The sequence below is a fragment of a genome, unplaced genomic scaffold (genome assembly GCF_019419815.1).
Source record: "Pyrus x bretschneideri cultivar Hongxiangsu unplaced genomic scaffold, Pyrus_bretschneideri_v1 Contig9, whole genome shotgun sequence".
NCBI classification, from domain to species: Eukaryota; Viridiplantae; Streptophyta; class Magnoliopsida; order Rosales; family Rosaceae; genus Pyrus; species Pyrus x bretschneideri.
Window position 1 is genome coordinate 8,430,428 of NW_025999831.1, and position 19,066 is coordinate 8,449,493.

General features: G+C 36.7%; 1 protein-coding gene across 3 annotated transcripts; it reads right to left on the reverse strand.

The window, feature by feature from the left end:
* Positions 1-3,285: 3,285 nt before the first annotated feature.
* On the reverse strand, positions 3,286-9,212 carry LOC103936981 (arginine/serine-rich coiled-coil protein 2). 3 transcript variants are annotated; one of them, XM_048576550.1, is made up of 7 exons: positions 9,056-9,212; positions 8,717-8,846; positions 6,559-7,443; positions 6,321-6,449; positions 4,338-4,438; positions 3,942-4,010; positions 3,286-3,807 (listed from the first exon to the last, which is right to left on the reverse strand). In XM_048576550.1, the coding sequence occupies exons 2-7, from the start codon at positions 8,832-8,834 to the stop codon at positions 3,301-3,303; spliced, it is 1,809 nt and encodes a 602-aa protein (XP_048432507.1). In that variant the 5' UTR covers positions 8,835-8,846; positions 9,056-9,212; the 3' UTR covers positions 3,286-3,300. The 3 variants fall into 3 exon arrangements, with proteins under 3 accessions (XP_048432507.1, XP_009345149.2, XP_009345150.2); XM_009346874.3 differs by having other exon boundaries at positions 6,321-6,470; XM_009346875.3 differs by having other exon boundaries at positions 3,397-3,770; positions 6,321-6,470.
* Positions 9,213-19,066: the final 9,854 nt, after the last annotated feature.

Consider the following 19,066-nt stretch of genomic DNA (forward strand, 5'->3'; position numbering starts at 1 on the left):
AATCATCAAAATCGGAGTTACAATAACCGTTAAATCGTGATTTTTTGTTTATAACCGTCGAAAAGTTTTGTCTCATTACTTGATCTCTGAATGTTTGGTTTTTGCAATTTTTGGCGTATGCGATCTCGAAGCATATATAAACAAGTTTGACGGTTGGATCGTTGAAATTAGTTTCGTAGGATGTGTATCACATCAAAACGATAGATTCACTAACACTTAAGAGTTTATTTATACTTTCATCAAGTATAACATAAGATTTTGTGGTATCCACTAGTGTAAATATTTTAAATAGAAGATCGAATTCATTCATTGTATTTGTTTAGGGTCAAGGAGTGTAGCTGTAAAACATCATCAAAATCGAAGTTAAAATAACCGTTAAATCTTGATTTTTCGTTTATAACCGTCGAAAAGTTTTGTCTTATTACTTGATCTCTGAATGTTTGTTTTTTGCAATTTTTGGCGTATGCGATCTTGAAGCATATATAAACAAGTTTGACGGTTGGATCGTTGAAATTAGTTTCTAAGATGCGTATCCCATCAAAACGATAGATTCACTTACACTTAAGAGTTTATTTATACTTTCATCAACTATAACATAAGATTTTGTGGTATCCACTAGTGTAAATATTTTAAATTGAAGATCGAATTTATTCATTGTATTTATATAAGATCAAGGAGTGTAGCTGTAAAAAATCATCAAAATCAAAGTTAAAATAACCGTTAAATCGTGATTTTTCATTTATAACCGTCGAAAAGTTTTGTCTCGTTACTTGATCTCTAAATGTTTGTTTTTTGCAATTTTTGGTGTATGCGATCTCGAAACATGTATAAACAAGTTTGACGGTTGGATCATTGAAATTAGTTTCATAGGATGCGTATCCTATCAAAACGATACATTAACTAATACTTAAGAGCTTATTTATACTTTCATTAAGTATAACATAAGATTTGTGGTATCCACTAGTGTAAATATTTTAAATTGAAGATCGAATTCATTCATTGTATTCATATAAGGTCAAGGAGTGTAGCTGTACAAAATCATCAAAATCAGAGTTAAAATAACCGTTAAATCGTGATTTTTCGTTTATAACCGTTGAAAAGTTTTGTTTCATTACTTCATCTCTGAATGTTTGTTTTTTGCAATTTTTGGAGTATGCGATCTCGAAGCATGTATAAATAAGTTTGACGGTTGGATTGTTGAAATTAGTTTTGTAGGATACGTATCCCGTCAAAACGATAAATTCACTAACACTTAAGAGTTTATTCATACTTTCATCATTTTGATGGGATATGCATTGATGTTATACTTAATGAAAGTATAAATAAACGTTAAGTGTTAGTGAATCTTATCGTTTTGATGACTTGGAATAAATATATTAATTATTTATATATTTTAAGTGTTAATACTATGTTTCAATTAGTATGTGATGATATTTAATAATAAAATTACATTTATGTTTTTTATTACGTATTTTATTTTTATTCAAGTTAAAATGTTATAAGAGATAAAAAAAAGAAAAAAAAAAAGCTAGTTATTTTTTTTCTTTGGGTTAAACATTAGGCGGGAAATGGATGGATATAGGTTGCAAAATTTCCCAAACATTAGGTGGGAAATGGATGAAACTCTTGAAATATTAGGCGGGAAATTAATTATTATAATTTTTTTATGTTTTTGGTATTTTTAAATTACTTGATATTTTTATTTTTAATGTGTTTTATGATTTTTAATCTCAATCCTTGCCTATAATATACTATAAAAATAAATAAATAAATAAAACTTAAATTTTAAAATTTATATAGAATAATAATTAATAAACAATATATATATATTCATTATATCTATTGCATTTTATAGTAAGTTTTTTTTAGTAGTTTAAAAAATTAAAATCATCAAAATAGCATTTTTCTTATCGTGTCGAAACAGGTTACCCGCGTGTCACTTTCGTGTAAACCTGTTAAGGACCCGTTATTAACGGGTTATTATCGTGTGACCCGATAATAACCCGATTAGTTATCGTGTTGACCCGAAACCCGTTATTTTCGTGTCGTTTACGTGTCGTGTTAACGGGTCGTGTAATAAATTGCCAGGTCTACTAGTAAACAATGTTGAAGAACAAAAGTATATGTACCGATCAACAATATGTATAATATTAATCGTACCCATATGATACTAATTAAATGGTACAATCCATAATATATACAAAAACAATCGTAACAAAATCGTGAAAAAACTCTATCAATCAACGAGAACAAAACTAAATGTACCGGAAGCTAAAACTAAATGTACCAAAAGCTGAAACTAAACGTACCAATCAATGATATGTACACCCAAAAATTAAAAATAAACGTACCAATCAATACAAAACCAATATATGATAACCAACAATAAACGTACCATTATCACTAATCAACAATATGTACAAATTCAAATGTATACAAAATAATTATCTAACAAAAAGTATGTACTAAATAATAAACAAACAAAAAAATCTAAGCGTCCAGCATTTCAATTATTTTTTCAATTTTAGGATAAAAAAAATATTTTGAACGATAACAAAAATTAAAAGATATAATTGGATAAATATGTTGAGCGAAAAAACCAAAATTATCTCCTAAAAAAGAATCCACAACTCCTAAAATACATGAGTAAAAAAATAGCCGGATAAAAAAAAATTCTCTCAACTAATTAAAAGGACAAATTTAGAAATCAATTTGTAAAATTTTAATTTAAAAATTACAATTATTATTTTTAATTTAAAAAATAAGAAATACTGATGTGGCCTAATGTACCAAAGCACCTTGATCAAAATTCTAAAAGACATGGATGTTTAATAAAAGAAACTCAAATTTTGAGTGTTTAAATCTAATTAACTCAAATAAATAATACCACATTAATAATATTGGTACAATATGGTATACCACTAGTAATGGTTTTGAATACCATTACCGTACCGAAAATATATGGTACGGTACAATTTTTTGACACAACTTTAATATGATACAACTGGTAATTCGATTGCTATGGTAGTTTAGTAAAACATTCCACCCCAAGTTGTACCAAGCTTTTGGAGAGTATTAGTTGGCATGCGTGAAGCGTATAAGACATGTTAGACCTAATTAAAGTGCGCCAAACAACCGATCCAGTATTATTAATCGTATCCCGTGTGCCAAAAAGAGGTCTTATGCCCAAGAGCTTTTGCTCGAGAACATTGAAAGATGTGAGCCGTAAGGGTCCAAGTCCTAGGTACAAATCTCCATTTGACTCGTGCACACGTGCAACTGACCGTAGCAAGATAAGTTTTATGGACTAAGGGTCGAACTTGCAGTCGCGCGTATCAATATAGATTGCTGGAAAACGAGTAAAGCACAATATAAATTCATAAGGTGGGAAGACGGTAGGGAAAAGAAGCTTACGTTCATACCAAGCATATAGCAATCGAATTTTCTAACTTTACACACTGTTAAATTGCCACGCGTGACCATTTCCCGGCCAAGCTCTAAAACTCCGAGTACGAAAAGTACATTACCTCTCACATGCGCCAGCATAGAATCATAAGCAGCATGACTCTTGTACAAGAGTACAACACAATATCCCGATGTCTTCATAGTAGTTAAAAATGTGAGGACGCTTAGAGACCTAATCCAACAGTACGGCCGTCTCTCCTTCGCAATCCAGCAGTGTACTGCTTCTCCAAATCCAGTTGGAGTTCCTTCTGCTTCTGATCTTCGGTTTCGGGTTTGTTTTCCACCTTTACTTCGCCCTTCACACCCTACAATTGGCCATAGGCACCAAGGCAACCTCAGACTCTAAAATTGTGTTAGTAGGCAAATAAACTCTAATAGTGTGTAAGCCACTCAATCAGGAACAAGAAAAGAAAGGGTTCAATAATATTAATTTATTGACACAAAAAGAAAAAGAATAAAAGTAAAAAGAGATTTACCATGAGTTTGTTGAACTTTTCTTGTCTTTCCCGGTCAGAAAACAATGCTGTATCCCAGCGGTGACCAGCCTGTAAAAATGTAAAAAAGGCAACTAACAAATTACACAAAGAGAAGCTAAATCCAACAGCTATATAAACTATAATCTGTTAAAGGTCTACACTTGTAAGAAACTTTTAATGTCAATGGCAGTTTTTCTCAACGAGGACTTCAAATACTTTTCCTGTTGTTGATGCTTCATTAATTACCCTATTATTGCACTAACCTACCTTCGTATGGATACGTTTCACATGCAAAACACATTGAAATGGTTATTGATACGAATAAGCTTGAATGCTGGAACTTAACTTTGGAAAGGTTATTCGGGGACACTGAAAATAATAGACCATAGGAGGTACCTCTTCTACAGTCGTGTTCTTTTTGTTTCCCCACAACAGCTTTTTCTTCTGGTCAGCAGTCATGCATCCCGCAGGACCAACACCGACAAGGTTCCTATTAACTGTAGAATGTAGCAAACAGATTTTTAAACAATTAGCCAGAGAGGTTGAAGTCGTAGAATATATATTACTTTTAACAATTAGTATCCAGATTTCCAACTATTCAGAAAGTCAAGTCAATACAGAAGTATGATACACGAGAAGATTTCTAATCAATCAAGATGGACCAGCTTAGATTTCTAGCTAGACGCTACATCAAATATCTACGAACCCATTCCACATCACAAATTTTACCAGATTTGCAAGCACGTGAACAATATGAGTTTCCATTTCACTATGAGTAGGATAGGTGCATACAAAATTCAGGTTACCCTCACGTGTTTTGTTTCATGACTGGATAATATCAAACAGCTGACTTGAGAGAAATAATTATCAACGAGTATAAGACAAGTCTGTATCCTACATATTGGTTCAGTTTCAATGCACATTACTGAACCAAGATCCGATACTCTGATACTTAAATACTTCAAGTCCGATCCACTGACTTATTAACAAGATTGACTTTTGAATACTCTTAGCCACACAATCGACATGCATGTCATATCCATCCTAAAGGGAACGTAATGATTATTTGAATTTCATTTAATGAAGGTGGGATTGCTGTTATTTAGAGTAATTGCATCGAATACTTCAAGTCTGTATCCACTGGCTTATTAACAAGCTTGACTTTTGAATACTCTTAGCCACACAATCGACATCCATATCCATCCTAAAGGGAACGTAATGATTATTTGAATTTCTTTTAATGAAGGTGGGGTTGCTGTTATTTAGAGGAATTGCATCCCAATTGTCAAAGCAATATGTGGTAGGTAAAAATGGATGAGAATGCATCTCAACAGTTTCTATCCAATCTACTTTCTGAAATTCAAGACCTCAACTTAAGCCCTCATTAACACTCTATGGCCACGTTTTGCACACCGTATTAGTACACTTATGTACTAAATTGTTGCCGTTATATTGTAACATGTGGACAGAGGCAACTTAAGCACTCTAGACCACAAGTGTAATACCATGAGTATCAAAATAGCCACACAAAAATACTCAATTTAACAGTCTCTGATATTATTCCCAAATACAGTAGAATACGTCATGTTGGGATGTTGATTATTATATGTAATAAAATTTGGAATTGACGACTTAAATAGAGATTTTTTTCCCCTTTTATTATGCAAATGATTGATAAACAAATAAGATGCTATAATTTCTCTAAAATTACAGTTTGAAGACCTCTTATATGACACAGCACCAAACACAGTATATAATAATGTCTTTAGTCCGGTGCACCAAATGCCGGACAATATAGTCAAAACTATCCAAGCGCTAATTAGTCTATCTGAATGAATTAGTCAGTTCAGTCCAACGTAGCCAAACGAGTCGTGTATATATTATCGGTGCTAGTAAGGAGTTTAAAAAAGATAATGAAATAAGTACAAGTCTACAAGATTAAACAGTTTCACTTTTAAGTGCTTAATTCTATTTTAAAAGAGATCTAACACCCTAAGATTAACCACTTATGCTAGCTCCTTTAAGAACATACTAAAACCCCTATGCTCTGTGTGGGTGTGTGAATATAATATATTTTGGTATCAGTATATAGAATAGAACAATCATACGAATGAGGATCCTCTCTGGATCCTCTTTGTGAGGATCCTGGGGATCCTCCAATCACGTCCGTTCATCGTCCATCATGTGGTTAAAAATCATTGTAAATTTTTTTATTTAAGATTGAATATAAACAGTACCTGACAAAAAATGACCGCACGATGTACGATGAACGGACGTGATTGGAGGATCTAGAGAGGATCCTCATGCCAATCATACCGCCAATATACAGTTTCATGCCAAAAGTTATCCTGTGGATGCAAATTTAAGAAAGGTACATACCTACTTCAGCAGCTTTCATTGCAGCAGATTTGGCGACATTTATATCATTAGCAGCTTCTGCATCACTGGACATGGTTTTCCCAATACCTTCTTGACTTGGTTTAGAATTTGAAGTCCCCTTTCCATCAGCTGTAGTTGTGAACTTTGAAACTTATCAAAGAGTAAATTTATTAGAGAATATACTTAAAAACATTTTAAGGAATAAAATTAAACATAGAAACATTAAATAAACCATTACCATCTTTTTGGCCATCAGTGTTCTTCTCGGAGCTGAATAACTTTGGTCTTTTTGCAATAGATTCTTGATTTTCACTCCTTGAAATATCATCTGCAGACCGCTCTGATGGTTCTCTAGTATTTCGGCTCCTCACTTTATTATCCCTATCATCATATCTCTTCCTTTGCTCTCTGGAAAGGTTTTCATCATCCATTTCCTTTAATTCACTCTTGTAACCTTCTTTCACACGATGTTTACCTTCATCTCTCCTGGAAATTGAGTCACTTCTTTGCCCCTTGGATTCTTCATAGGAGAAAATCCGTTCACTTCTATAATCTCCAGAACTCCTACGGCAATCCCTGTTTTCATCCGGAGCTTTTCTGTCCAATGTATGCCTACCCCGTTCCTTGTCCATCTCTTCAAAATATCCATGTCTCCTGCCATATCCAACTTTCACAGATGATGAGTCCTTATCTTTATATTTCTGGTGAGGAAACGAAGATTCTCTATCTTTATCCTTGGTCCTATATACTGAACCATCATATTTATCATGAGAAGATTTGTCCGAAGGACGCGAATAGTCTTGTGACCTAGTATGATCAGAATGAGCACTGCCCCTTGTATCCCTATGAAGACGAGGAGTTATCTTCTGATAATTTCTTTCTTCTTCATCACCATGTTTGTCATGTTTGATGTAGTCATCATGCCTATGGTAACCATGTGAAGTTTTGGATGATTGTGTATCAGAATTCCTGTAGGAATCACTGCTTTTTCCATAACAGCTCCTGTTTGAATCCCTCTCAAATTCCCTTTCATCTTCATTCCTTCTTGTTCGATATTCAGAAACTTTTACAGGATCTTCCCGTGAAATTTTTGGGCTAGAACTATGCTCATGCACAGGACTCCCTGAAAAATAAAATAAAATATAAAACTTTGCAAAAGGCCAGCAAGTATAATGGAAATTTGGCTAACAAGACATCACATACAGATCTCTTGCCATAATTTTGACCACAAACAAGAAAAAACACACAACTTAAAATCATTCCACCTCTAGTACACCAGAATACCTCACTGTGCATAAACTTCGTCAAACATAAGAACAAGAAACAAATAAATCAATTGATACGCCCCCACTACATAAAGCATCCCAGATTACTAACCCAATTAATAACTATTTGGTTTGTCTGTTTTTCAGTTTTCATTTTGCGTTCATGTTTAGTTTTCATTCATGTAGAGCAAATACATGAGACATATGAGGGATGTACAAGAGTGGAGGACTGATGATGGTGGGAGGGATGTAGAAGAAATGTACAAGGAAAGGTGATGTAGGATAGTAGGAATAGAAAGAAATGTAAGAAGATATCCAAACTCAATCCAATATTTGGCATCACACCAAAGGTGTATTGGAATCACAACAATAGAGCATTTAGAAAAATTCCAGCATCACACCGGCTTTCAGCCTCACATTGAAGGTGCCTTGGACTCACTCCAAGGTTTCTGTGCCTCATACACAAGCAGAAAATCTAGAATTTCATTTCACGAAAGCTTAATTTAAAAGCTTACAAAGTAGCCCTTTTTATAGGCTAAATGGTACATGAATCTGAAAAGTTCCAACATGAAGAGACTCAAAGACAATAAACTTGCGGACTACATGTGAAACTGCATTTATTACATAAAAAACTGATTTATTGAACTTTTAACTTGGCTCCTCATTCAAAAGGTACCCAAAATGAAAACTAAAAACCAACCAAAACTATTTTATATTGTTTTCATTTTCAAGATTTTGTTTTCATCCCTCATATTCCCCATATATCAATCACTAAAAGTGAAAACTCAAAACTAAAAATTAAATGGTTATCAAACATGCATGTAGGTTTCCTTTTCTAGTTTTTATTTTCGAATATTCTCCTTCATTTCTCCCTCCTCCTCCTCCTCCTCCCACCACGCTCCCTCCTCGATTTTTATTCCTCAATTCCCCCAAGTAATTTCCATATACCTTCCCCAATATCTCTAATAAACAGGGAAAACAAAAACCAAAAAATCAAATGATATAAAATGAGCCCTATGCTTGTGACATGAATTGTAAGTCAAATTGTCAATTCAACTGAACCTTCTTAAAAGATAAGAACGCCTGTCACTGCTGAACTTGTGAAAATGAACCAAAAATTGGAAAACTAACCATTAGAGGGAGATGAGCCGCTAAGAGGAGAACGGCGGCGATACTTCCGGTTGGCTGTATCAGTTGAAGGCTTGCGAAATGCTGTATTTGCATTACCAATATCTAAGTTTGAATCCATGATGAATACCCCCTGACAGCACCAACATCAGTTAAGTAAAGCAATTTATAGGCACCCCAAACCCTAACCCTAACACTAACCCTAACCCTAACCCTAATCCGAACCCTATTCCTCTCCCGACAAAAATTGAAAATGGGCTAGGGATTTGTTTATTTTTCAAATTTTTGATTCGATTTAGGGGAATGAAAACAAATGGAAGAACGATGAATGATTGGACTCACCAACGTTTTTGTTGTGCTTGCGCGTCACGGCAATCCTGCTCTGCTCTCTGCTATCGGGACTGTCTCTGTTTCGAATTCTGGATCGACGACGGTTCCTTGGTTTTCGGCTTCGCGAATGGGGTTTTATGTCCCGTTTGGGCTTTATATCCGTTCGGGCTAACATTTGTTTTCATGCATTCTTTGGGCTCGCATTTTGTTGTCCGATTACGTTTTACAAAGCGCTTTTTGAAGAACTGTTTTCTAAAACCAAAATGACGAATAGGATTTTACATTTTCATTGGTGTTAATCAGAGAATAATCTTTTAGAATGAGAATGTTAAAATCGCATCTGGTATTAATATCTTAAAATATTAAGTAATTAAATTAGTGTTTGATAATAATGGTGGTGGTACCAATGGTAGAGATGGTGGTTGAGACGAGAGTGATGTTGGTAGCAAAGGTGATTAGGATTTATGCGTAGTAAAAAAATTTTGAATTTGGGACATCCAATTCTTAAGTTTAAATATTATGTAAATAGATGTTACTTTCAAATTTTTATGAGCGAGAGTTGAAAAATAAAGAATACAAAAACTCAACCATGAGTGGCCACCACCACCCATCATCACTATCACGGCAGCCGCCACCACCACATACCATTGTGGCCCCAGCCATTGACGCTACCATCACCTACCGCCACCACTCACCATCACTATTGTCGTCGCCACCACCACTACTAGTTTATTTTCCAACTACTATCTCTCATTTACATATTAATGACGCCATAGACACATTACATTCCGTATTCAATTTTTATTGTTCTTTTAAATTAACCAAACAAGAAAAATTCAAAATTCTAGAAAATAAAATTATATCATTTTCTCATTCAAACACAGGGTAAGTTTTTATCACTATTTGTGTATTTTTTTATTTTTCATTGCTTACTATTTACCTCTTGGGCTTGTACAATTTTTTATGATTCTTTCTATTGTGCAGTGGTTTAACAAACTAGCCTCCGGGCACAACTAGACGGCCTTGGAGGCGGGGCGGCAACTGGGTTTTCGCCTCTATTTTGTGGGGGTTGACGTAAGGCGGCGTCAGGGAGCGCCTAGGTGGCTGAGGCCGCCTAGGCGTTCACTTGGGCCTTTTTTTCTTAAAATCCAAGTCTGTTTCTGCCGTTCTATAGTTTCAACGAAGAAGAAAGAGAGAATTTCTCTCTCGAAATCATATTGGCAAAGTCTAAGCCTAAATCTTTTTTTTTTATTAACAGATTCTGCCACCTAGCATTTGGATTAGTAAAGATTTATTTTCTCTTGAAATTCCCTATAAATGCTCCACTCAACCTTTATTTTCCTTTAAATTTCCTATATTAGTTGCTCCACTTAGCCTTTATTTCATTTAAATTCCTTATAATTGCTCCACTTAGCCTTTATTTCCTTTTGAATTGCCTATAACTGTGAGATTCAGCCTTTATTTCTCTTGAAACTTCCTATAATTGTGGCCACTCGGCCTTATTTCTCTTGAAGTTCACTTTAATTACTTACAATAAAATAAATAATTACAACATTTTAAGACTATATGACATAGTTTCCAAGTACAACTAGACTTAGTAATGAAGAAGAAGATATTATCTTTGATTTAGTTATAATTATATTTGTTTTACAAAGTATTATAGTTTATAAATATAAATAAATATATATAATATATATTAAAACTTTAGGCCCCACGAGGCTTCTCCTCATGCCTCAAGGCTTTCACCTAGGCAAGGCTATCCATGAAGCACCTCACCTACGCCTTCGCTTTTTAAAACATTGCTATTGAGTTAAGGTAACTTGCGTATAGGAAAGTCTTGTTTTGTTTATTTTTGCATACATTGAGTAAGAGTTTTTTATGACGATGACGAAATTATTATGCCGCAATTGAAAAGTTAAAAAATATTAAAACTCATCTAAATTCAAATTTAATATATACTAAAACTCAAAAGTAACTGATTCACCACAAACATTACAACACAAGCATAGTGTTGTCTTTGTTCCAAAAAAAAAAAAAAATTGATTCACTGTTCATAAGCATAGTGTGATTCCTGTTTTGTCCCTGTTAAGTTTGTGTTATTACTTCTCTGCCACTATCTCGATTTAAGAGTTCCATAAGCCCAGCTTGAGGTGTTGTTTTGATGAAGATCTGAATTTTTTTTTCATCTAATTTCAGGCCTTTCTGACCTTTTTTGGGTCCAAAGAAGGTAATATTTTTACCATCCAATTTCTTTACAAATACCACTTTTCTCAATTCTTTTCTTGGTTTCTTGATTTTTGCATACCCCTTTGTCAACTGAACCGAAGCATTTTTCCTATTTTGGGATGGTGCTTGTGTACCGTTGCAGGTGATTACCAAAGAATCTCTTCTAACTGCACAGGTATGGAAATAATAGTTCTGACATCGCTGATATAAATCTTCACTAATTTGTCGTCACGGTTAAGTTAATGTTTCAATTGAGTTGTGTTTTTTGCATAAGAAGGGATTTCCGGGAGGAAATTGGATGTTAGGAGCAAAACTATTTTTCATTGGAGTCAACAATGTCGAATGCTATCATTTTTCATATGTTGTCATTGTCTTCATTTCCTCGATTTAGGAATGGAAGTACAAGAGAGAATAGGGTTGATTTCTGTTAATTAGCAATTCTTTCATCCAAACACAGTGTTAATCTTTTGTCACACTTTGACCTGCAAATAAAGATCATTCACGAGATAAGGTGTGAGCCATATCTTAGCTATAGAAATAAATTTTACAACCAAGATATGGTGGAAAAATACAATTATATTATAACGATTACACCATACATCATATAACAAACCTTACATAATAAAAGCTTGAGTTTACTACATAAGATTTATTGAATACACAGCAGAAATAAAATATTAGTATACAAAATTAATTCATAACAAAAGTACCAACTAAAATAATAATTGAAATGAGTAGCTCTTGCAAATACATAAAATGTAAGCAATGAGATGCATGAATGTACTCACTCTCTTCTAATCCCACCAACACATAACTAAGGCACCCAAGCCTGCACGTCCCATACCATGTTTATACCACTTGGCTCCAAATACCTTAGAATATGAGTTAACTAATTTTTGTAATTAAATTCTCAGTTTCCACTTTTTTACACAGGCACTTCTCCCGACGCCCAATTGTATATTCAAGCCCTTCCCTGGACGCTTGACATATACAAGGTTCATTATTTTATATTCAAGTCAAACTTCAGCCCTTGAATATTCTCACAACTCAAACACTTTACACAAGTGAGCACTTGACACAACACTCTTTTTCTTGCTTTGCAATGCATATGTATGTGTCATGTTCACATGTATATCAACAATCACATTTTCTTTAACAAACCTGTAAGCTTCAACATAAATCCAATTAATTAGTAACAATAGTAATATAATCATAATATTAACAACAAAGTAATAATCTTTAACATCAACATAAATGATAAACAATACATTACCATTTCCTCATTTTTTTTTTATTGTTTCAATTTCATTTCCTCCCTCTTGTTCTCTTTCTTCCTTCGCCACTTCCCCTTCCTCATCTTTAATATAGCTGAAATTCTACATATGTAATAGGAGTCGGATTGCTGAAAAACTACCATGAAAGTGAGCAAAAGAAACCAGAGATGTTGGCCATGCAAAGAGGTTGGCAGAGAAGGCTAGCTCAACCGAACATCAACTGTTCGAACTGGGGTACAAGTCATCACATAGATTGGATTGTCGTAGTTTTTTTATATGTTATAGAAGAGATGATGAGGAACAACTTCTGTGAAGGAAGTATTTCGATTGGAGATACGAAAAATGGGGTTTTGGTACTCATAACATGGTTGTCCAGTTTTCTGCGGGATTAGAGACTGAATTGGTATTTCAAAAATATTGGACGATCGCACCACTGGATTTTCCTGAAATTTGGATATATCATGGTAGAGAGACAGACGCAGCTCTCATGAAGAAAGTACTATTGTTTAATCTATGGATGTTGGTGTTTTGATCTGTTAAATAGTCGGGACAAATTTGTAGTTTTTGGATATCTTTCTTTTGATAGATGAAAATGACGATGAGGTTGGTGGAGAGATTTGATGGGTAAGATCTCATGTATTTTTCTAGGATTTGTCTCACACTTTTTGTACATCATTCTCAAGAGAAATAAATGGAGATTTTCGATGGTTTGGTGGAAGTGCTTCTCATGGCAATGATCTCAAAATGTAAATGAATAAACACCACAAGATTTAAGTGGTTCACCAAATTGACTACATCCACTGGGGTTTGCTTTCATTGTATTTTACTATATATGAGAGACTTACAAATGCAATGAAAGATGGCTTAAAGCCTTAACAATATGTAAAAGAAAGATAAGAGGTAATATGAAAAGGAGAGTGGTTTTTTTGTTGGGTTCTCTTTTTCTTTCTTTTTTTCTTCTTCTTCCTCTCTCTTTTCTCCATGTCCCTTCCGTTGGTTCTTGCTCCTTCCTTTATAAGGATTGAATAACCTCTTCGTTCCCATCTAGTTCAAGAAGAAAGCTTCCAAGTGTGCCAATAGAAAGAAACCAAGTATTATGCTAATCATTACCATGAAATGTGTTCCAATAACAAGGCAACAAGTGTTGTCCTAATCATTATGAGTGATATGTGTTCCAATGGAAAAACAACAATTGTTAAGTTAATCATGAACTAATGAATATCATGCAAGATGTTCATTGCATCAAAGGCCACGTGAAATGTTCTAACCACAATAAGTTGTCATCTTCCTCTCCAAAAACCTCTACAAGTGTGCCAATAGAAAGAAAACAAATGTTAAGCTAATCATGAGCCGTAATATGTGTTCCAATAGAAGCACTGTAAACACAAAAAATTCCTGAAACAAGAAACAAGAATACGTGTACAAAATAATATTTTTGTGTTTAATGATTTTGGGGTTACAACCTCTTTGTAATTTGATCCTCTGATTCTATCTTCGTAGGGTGTAGGTTTGTGGATGAGTTGTTGATCCAAAGGGCCGTCGGGGCTTGATTTAAGGATGAACAGTTGATGAACGGATCTTCAAGGGGCATTGGGCTTGATCTTGAAGAATGGGTGTATGGGTTTGTTGAGGTTGTTGATCCAAAGGGCCGTTGGGGTTTGATCTTAGGATGAACGGATGATGAATGATGAACACTTTCTTCAAGGGGCCGTCGAGGCTTGATCTTGAGTTGGTGGGAGTTCTTCAAGGGCCGTTGGGGCTTGATCTTGAAGGAGGATTTGACGAAGAACGAAGAGTGCTTTCTTGATCCTTCGGGATTTTCTTGAGAGCTTTAGAACTTTAAGGCTTCAAGGTTTTGATGTGTGTAGGGAGTATTCTCTTCCATTTTGGGAGTAAAGAAATGTATTTGTGAATTGGTGTCTATTCCTCTTGATGGAGAAGCCTATTTATAGGCTTTGAGAGTGAATCACCACCATTCATTTTTTTGGTGGAGTGGATGATGTAGGTGAAGTGAGTGGAGGTTGTAGGTGAGGTAAATGGATGATGTAGGTGAAATGAGTGGAGGTTGTTGGTGAAGTGAGGGAATGATATAGGTGAAATAAGTGTTGTATTGGTTAACATTTATTTCACTGAAATTTCGATGTCTACAAATGCCCCCACTTCAAGGCGCGTCGTAGACATGTGCTTGTCACGTGTAGAAGATGCGTTTTGAAGTCCCTTAATGTAGATGTCAACCCAAGGACCGTCGAGGCTTGATCTTGAATTGGGCTGGAAATTTCTTCAAGGGCCATCGAGGCTTGATCTTGAGTTCGACTGGAAGATTTTCTGGTTTCCTCCAATCGTTGATTTTCCACAGGCTTAATCTTGAACTGGGCTGGAGGATTCTTTTGGTCTCCCCCGAAGGTCTGAACTTACTCCTTTTATCTGGAGTTGAATTTGATTCAAGGGTGGTGAACACTTGATTTTGAATCGGACTTGTGATTTCTTCAAGGGCCATCGAGGCTTGATCTTGAGTTCGACTGGAAGATTTTCTGGTTTCCTCCAATCGTTGATTTTCCACAGGCTTAATCTTGAACTAGGCTGGAGGATTCTTTTGGTCTCCCCCGAAGGTCTGAACTTGCTCCTTTTATCTGGAGTTGAATTTGATTCAAGGGTGGTGAACACTTGATTTTGAATCGGACTTGTGATTTCTTCAAGGGCCATCGAGGCTTGATCTTGAGTGAAAATAGGACCATGAGCGGTTTCAGGATTCAGACACATGGTAGGCAAGCACGAGGTGGAGGTGATGACCTGTTTCTTTGTTCAATCTTTCCAATTCATATTAAAGAGGGTTAGAGGATGACTCAGCATATGCAATTGTTGCGTTTGCTAACGATCCACAAGATTGATGTTTCATTGTCACTCGTCTTAGCTGTTCTCCAAGCATATGTGGTCCTTTCTCTGGAAGTGTATTAACCGTTGAAGATGACTACTCGAGAGCAACGCTAGGTAAGCAACCAGGGAATAGATTCTAGGTAGTCGGTTCCAGATCAGAAGACTGACTCCAAGTGCCGGCTGATTGCTCTCTTTCTCTTTGCCATGCAAGTAAGAACAAGGACAAAGGAAAAAACAGGGAAAGAGCATGATATGAGATACCTTTGCTTTCGCCCTTGATGATATGAGATACTTTTGCTTTTGAAGAAGCAGCGAATGAATCAGCACATATATTTGTTGCGCTCGTCTCCACATGCTTCGATCTACCGTTTCATCCTGCCTCATCTGTACTCCAGGCATCTGGTATCTTCTTTGGGGGTACATCAATGGTTGAAGATGAGTACTTGAGAGCAGGGCTGGATAAGCAATCAGGGAAGGGGTTCCAGGCAGTTGTCTCCAAACGGAAAGCTTGATTCCAAGTGCCGACTGATCTCTCTCTCTCTTTGTCTTTCAGGGAAGAACAAGAACAAAGGAAAGGATGAGGGAAAGGCATGCTATGAGATACTCTTGCTTTCGACCCTAATGATATGGGATACGTTTGCTCTCGAAGACTTGGTTGAATAGGTGTTCTCAAGGGAAGAAGAAAACTGAGCATGTTGAGAGGTTTGGTTGCAGCTACATTCTCGGCCGAGAAGAAGAGTCATGCGTTTTTGGATGTATGCCTTGCCATGAATGTTGACATATATAGGAATTTTAATGGCAAGTAGTAGTGCGGATGCGGCTTTGTCACCCACGCTTGTCGGCAAAAGTGTGGTAGTTAGGATAATGACCTCCACGCGTTTTCAACTTTGTCAGAGATCTTTGACAAAGTTGCACGCGTTATCTGAAAAGCCGAGATGCGGCTTTGTCACCCACGCTTGTCTGCAAAAGTGTGGTAGTTGGGATAATGACCTACACGCGTTTTCAACTTTATCAGAGATCTTTTGACAAAGTTGCACGCGTTATCTGAAAAGCCGAGATTGTGTCTGAAAAGTGTTGACGAACTTTACGCAGGAAAATTCGGCTTTTAAGATTTGAAGAGTGGTGTCTCTTCAATTTTTTTGAATCGGTGGTTGTGTCGCCTTTCCTTTTATAGAGGTATCGATCACCTCCAACATGCACACTTTGAAGATTGCCCATTCGTGAAAATCGTCTCCGGTGTATTTTGTTTTAACGGCCCTTTGAGATTTTACTCCATCCAACCCTTCTCTTTTAACATCTTTGAAAATGGCTAACCCATCTCACATTTGCTTAGATTTGAGTCTCAGCAGTGATACGGGTGCGCCGCGTCAGGGTAATATATGGTGCCCGTCTTTCTTATCTTCTAATGGCCCTCTTACAGGTGAAGACTCCGTGATGAAGGATGCAACAACAGCTACGATAGTAGCTAGGAACCTCATCACTCCTAGAGATAGTAGGCTGCTTTCAGAACGGTCCGATGAGTTGGCCGTTCAAGAGTCCCTAGCTCTCAGTGTTCAGTGTGCGGGCTCTGTGTCCAACATGGGCCAACGCCTACTTGCTCGATCCCGTCAAGTTGAATCATTGATGGCGGAGGTGGAAAATCTTAAACAAGAGATCAAACAGCTTAAGCGCGAGAATAGAGGTTTGCACGTGCTTGCAAATAATTATTCGACGAGCATGAAGAGGAAGCTTGATCAGCTGCAAGAATCTGAAGGTCGAATTCAAAGTGACCGTCAAATGCTTGCGGCTTTCTTCCAGAGGCACCTTTTTCCTTCGTCATCTAGCGTTCCACCAAGTATTGAGGTCTCGAATGATCTATCTTCAATGCCTCCCGCTCCTGGAGTTTTGCCAAGTAGTGGGGCTTCACGTGAACAACCTTTGTGAAAGCTCCATCTTTCTTTTTCTTTTTTTTTCTTTTTTTTTTTTTTTTGTACGCACTTGTAATTTCTCGGAGATCAATGGACATGCTTTATTTTATTCAGTGTATTGTGCTAAATATAGATAAAACATATATATCACCAAGATGTGTTATTTCCTTTCTTTTTTTCTTTTTTTTTTTTTTTTTTTTTTTTTTTTTTTTTGGTGATTTTGATGATGATTTTGCCGTACACAGTTTATGCTCTTGCGGGCCAGGAGCGTGGTGCGTTTGCTTTAGGGGTAGTAGCGCTTCAAAAATCTGCCGTTGATGGGGCCGATCTTCAAGCCGTCTTCTGCCATGATTAAGTAGGCGCCATTGGTGTAGACCTCTTGTATTACGTAGGTTCCATCCCACTTTGATGTGAACTTGCTTTTTGTCTTGTGGGTTGTAATGATAGGCCTACGCAATGCCAGCACGAGATCTCCGACTTGGAAAGACCTTGGGCGGACTTTCTTGTTGAATGCCTTGGATAGTCGTGCTTGGTAGCATTCCAAGTGTTGTTGAGCTTCAAGCCTTCTTTCATCCAGCACTTCCAACTCTTGAAGGCGCAACTTTGCATTTTCTTCATCAGTCAAGCCTTCTTGTATAGCCATCCTTAGTGAGGGGATTTGACTTTCGAGCGGTAGCACAGCTTCCACGCCATATACAAGAGAATAAGGCGTATCTTGGGTGGGAGTCCTGTATGTAGTCCTATATGCCCAAAGTGCTTCACTTATTCTTTCATGCCAGTCTCTCTTTGTTCGGCCGATTACCTTTTTTAGGAGGTTGCACAACGTCTTGTTGAATGCTTCTGCGAGGCCGTTGGCCGGAGCATGATACATGGAAGACTTGTGCTGCTTGAACTTGTATTTGTCGCAAAGCTCGTCCACGAGTCGGTTAGAGAACTGTTTTCCGTTGTCAGTGATAATGTAGCGAGGCACACCATATCGGTGGATGATATGCTCCTTAATGAAACGAACAACAGTTTCCTTTTTGACTTCCCTTAAAGGTATGGCTTCAGCCCACTTGGAGAAGTAATCTGTTGCAGCTAGGATGTAAGCTTCTCCTGCAGATGACTTTGGCGTAATTGGTCCTACAACGTCCAATCCCCATGCATCAAATGGCCATGAAGCAACTGTAGGGTGTAATGGTTCAGGCGGTTGATGTATGAAGTTGGCGTGGAATTGGCAGGCTTGGCACCTTTTGGCATGTTCCAGGCAGTCCTTCACCATGCTCGGCCAGTAGTAGCCCATTCTTTTAAGCTGGAAATGTAGCTTTAGTCCAGACTGATGTGCCCCACACACACCTGAATGTGCTTCTTCCATGGCTTGATTAGCTTCTTCCTCACCTAGGCATCTCAGGAGCACTCCTTCAAAAGAGTGTCGGTAGAGTGTCCATTTGTAGTAAAGGAAGCGAGGTGCTCGTCGACGTATTTCAAAACGGTGTCTAAGATCATCTGGAAGCTTTCCGTGCTCTAAGTAGTCGATCAGCGGTTGTCTCCACTCTTCAGCATCGACTGGAAGTACTGAGATGACATTTGTATCATCTAGTGACATTTCATTAATGAGCGGAATCACCCATCTTTGGCAAACTGGCACGTCTGCAGCTTCATCTTTTCTTAGTGTCATACTCGAGGCTAGATTGGCAAGAGCGTCTGCCATTTGATTTTCCTTTCTTGGCACATGTTCTAGTGTCACGGCCTCGAACTTTTGT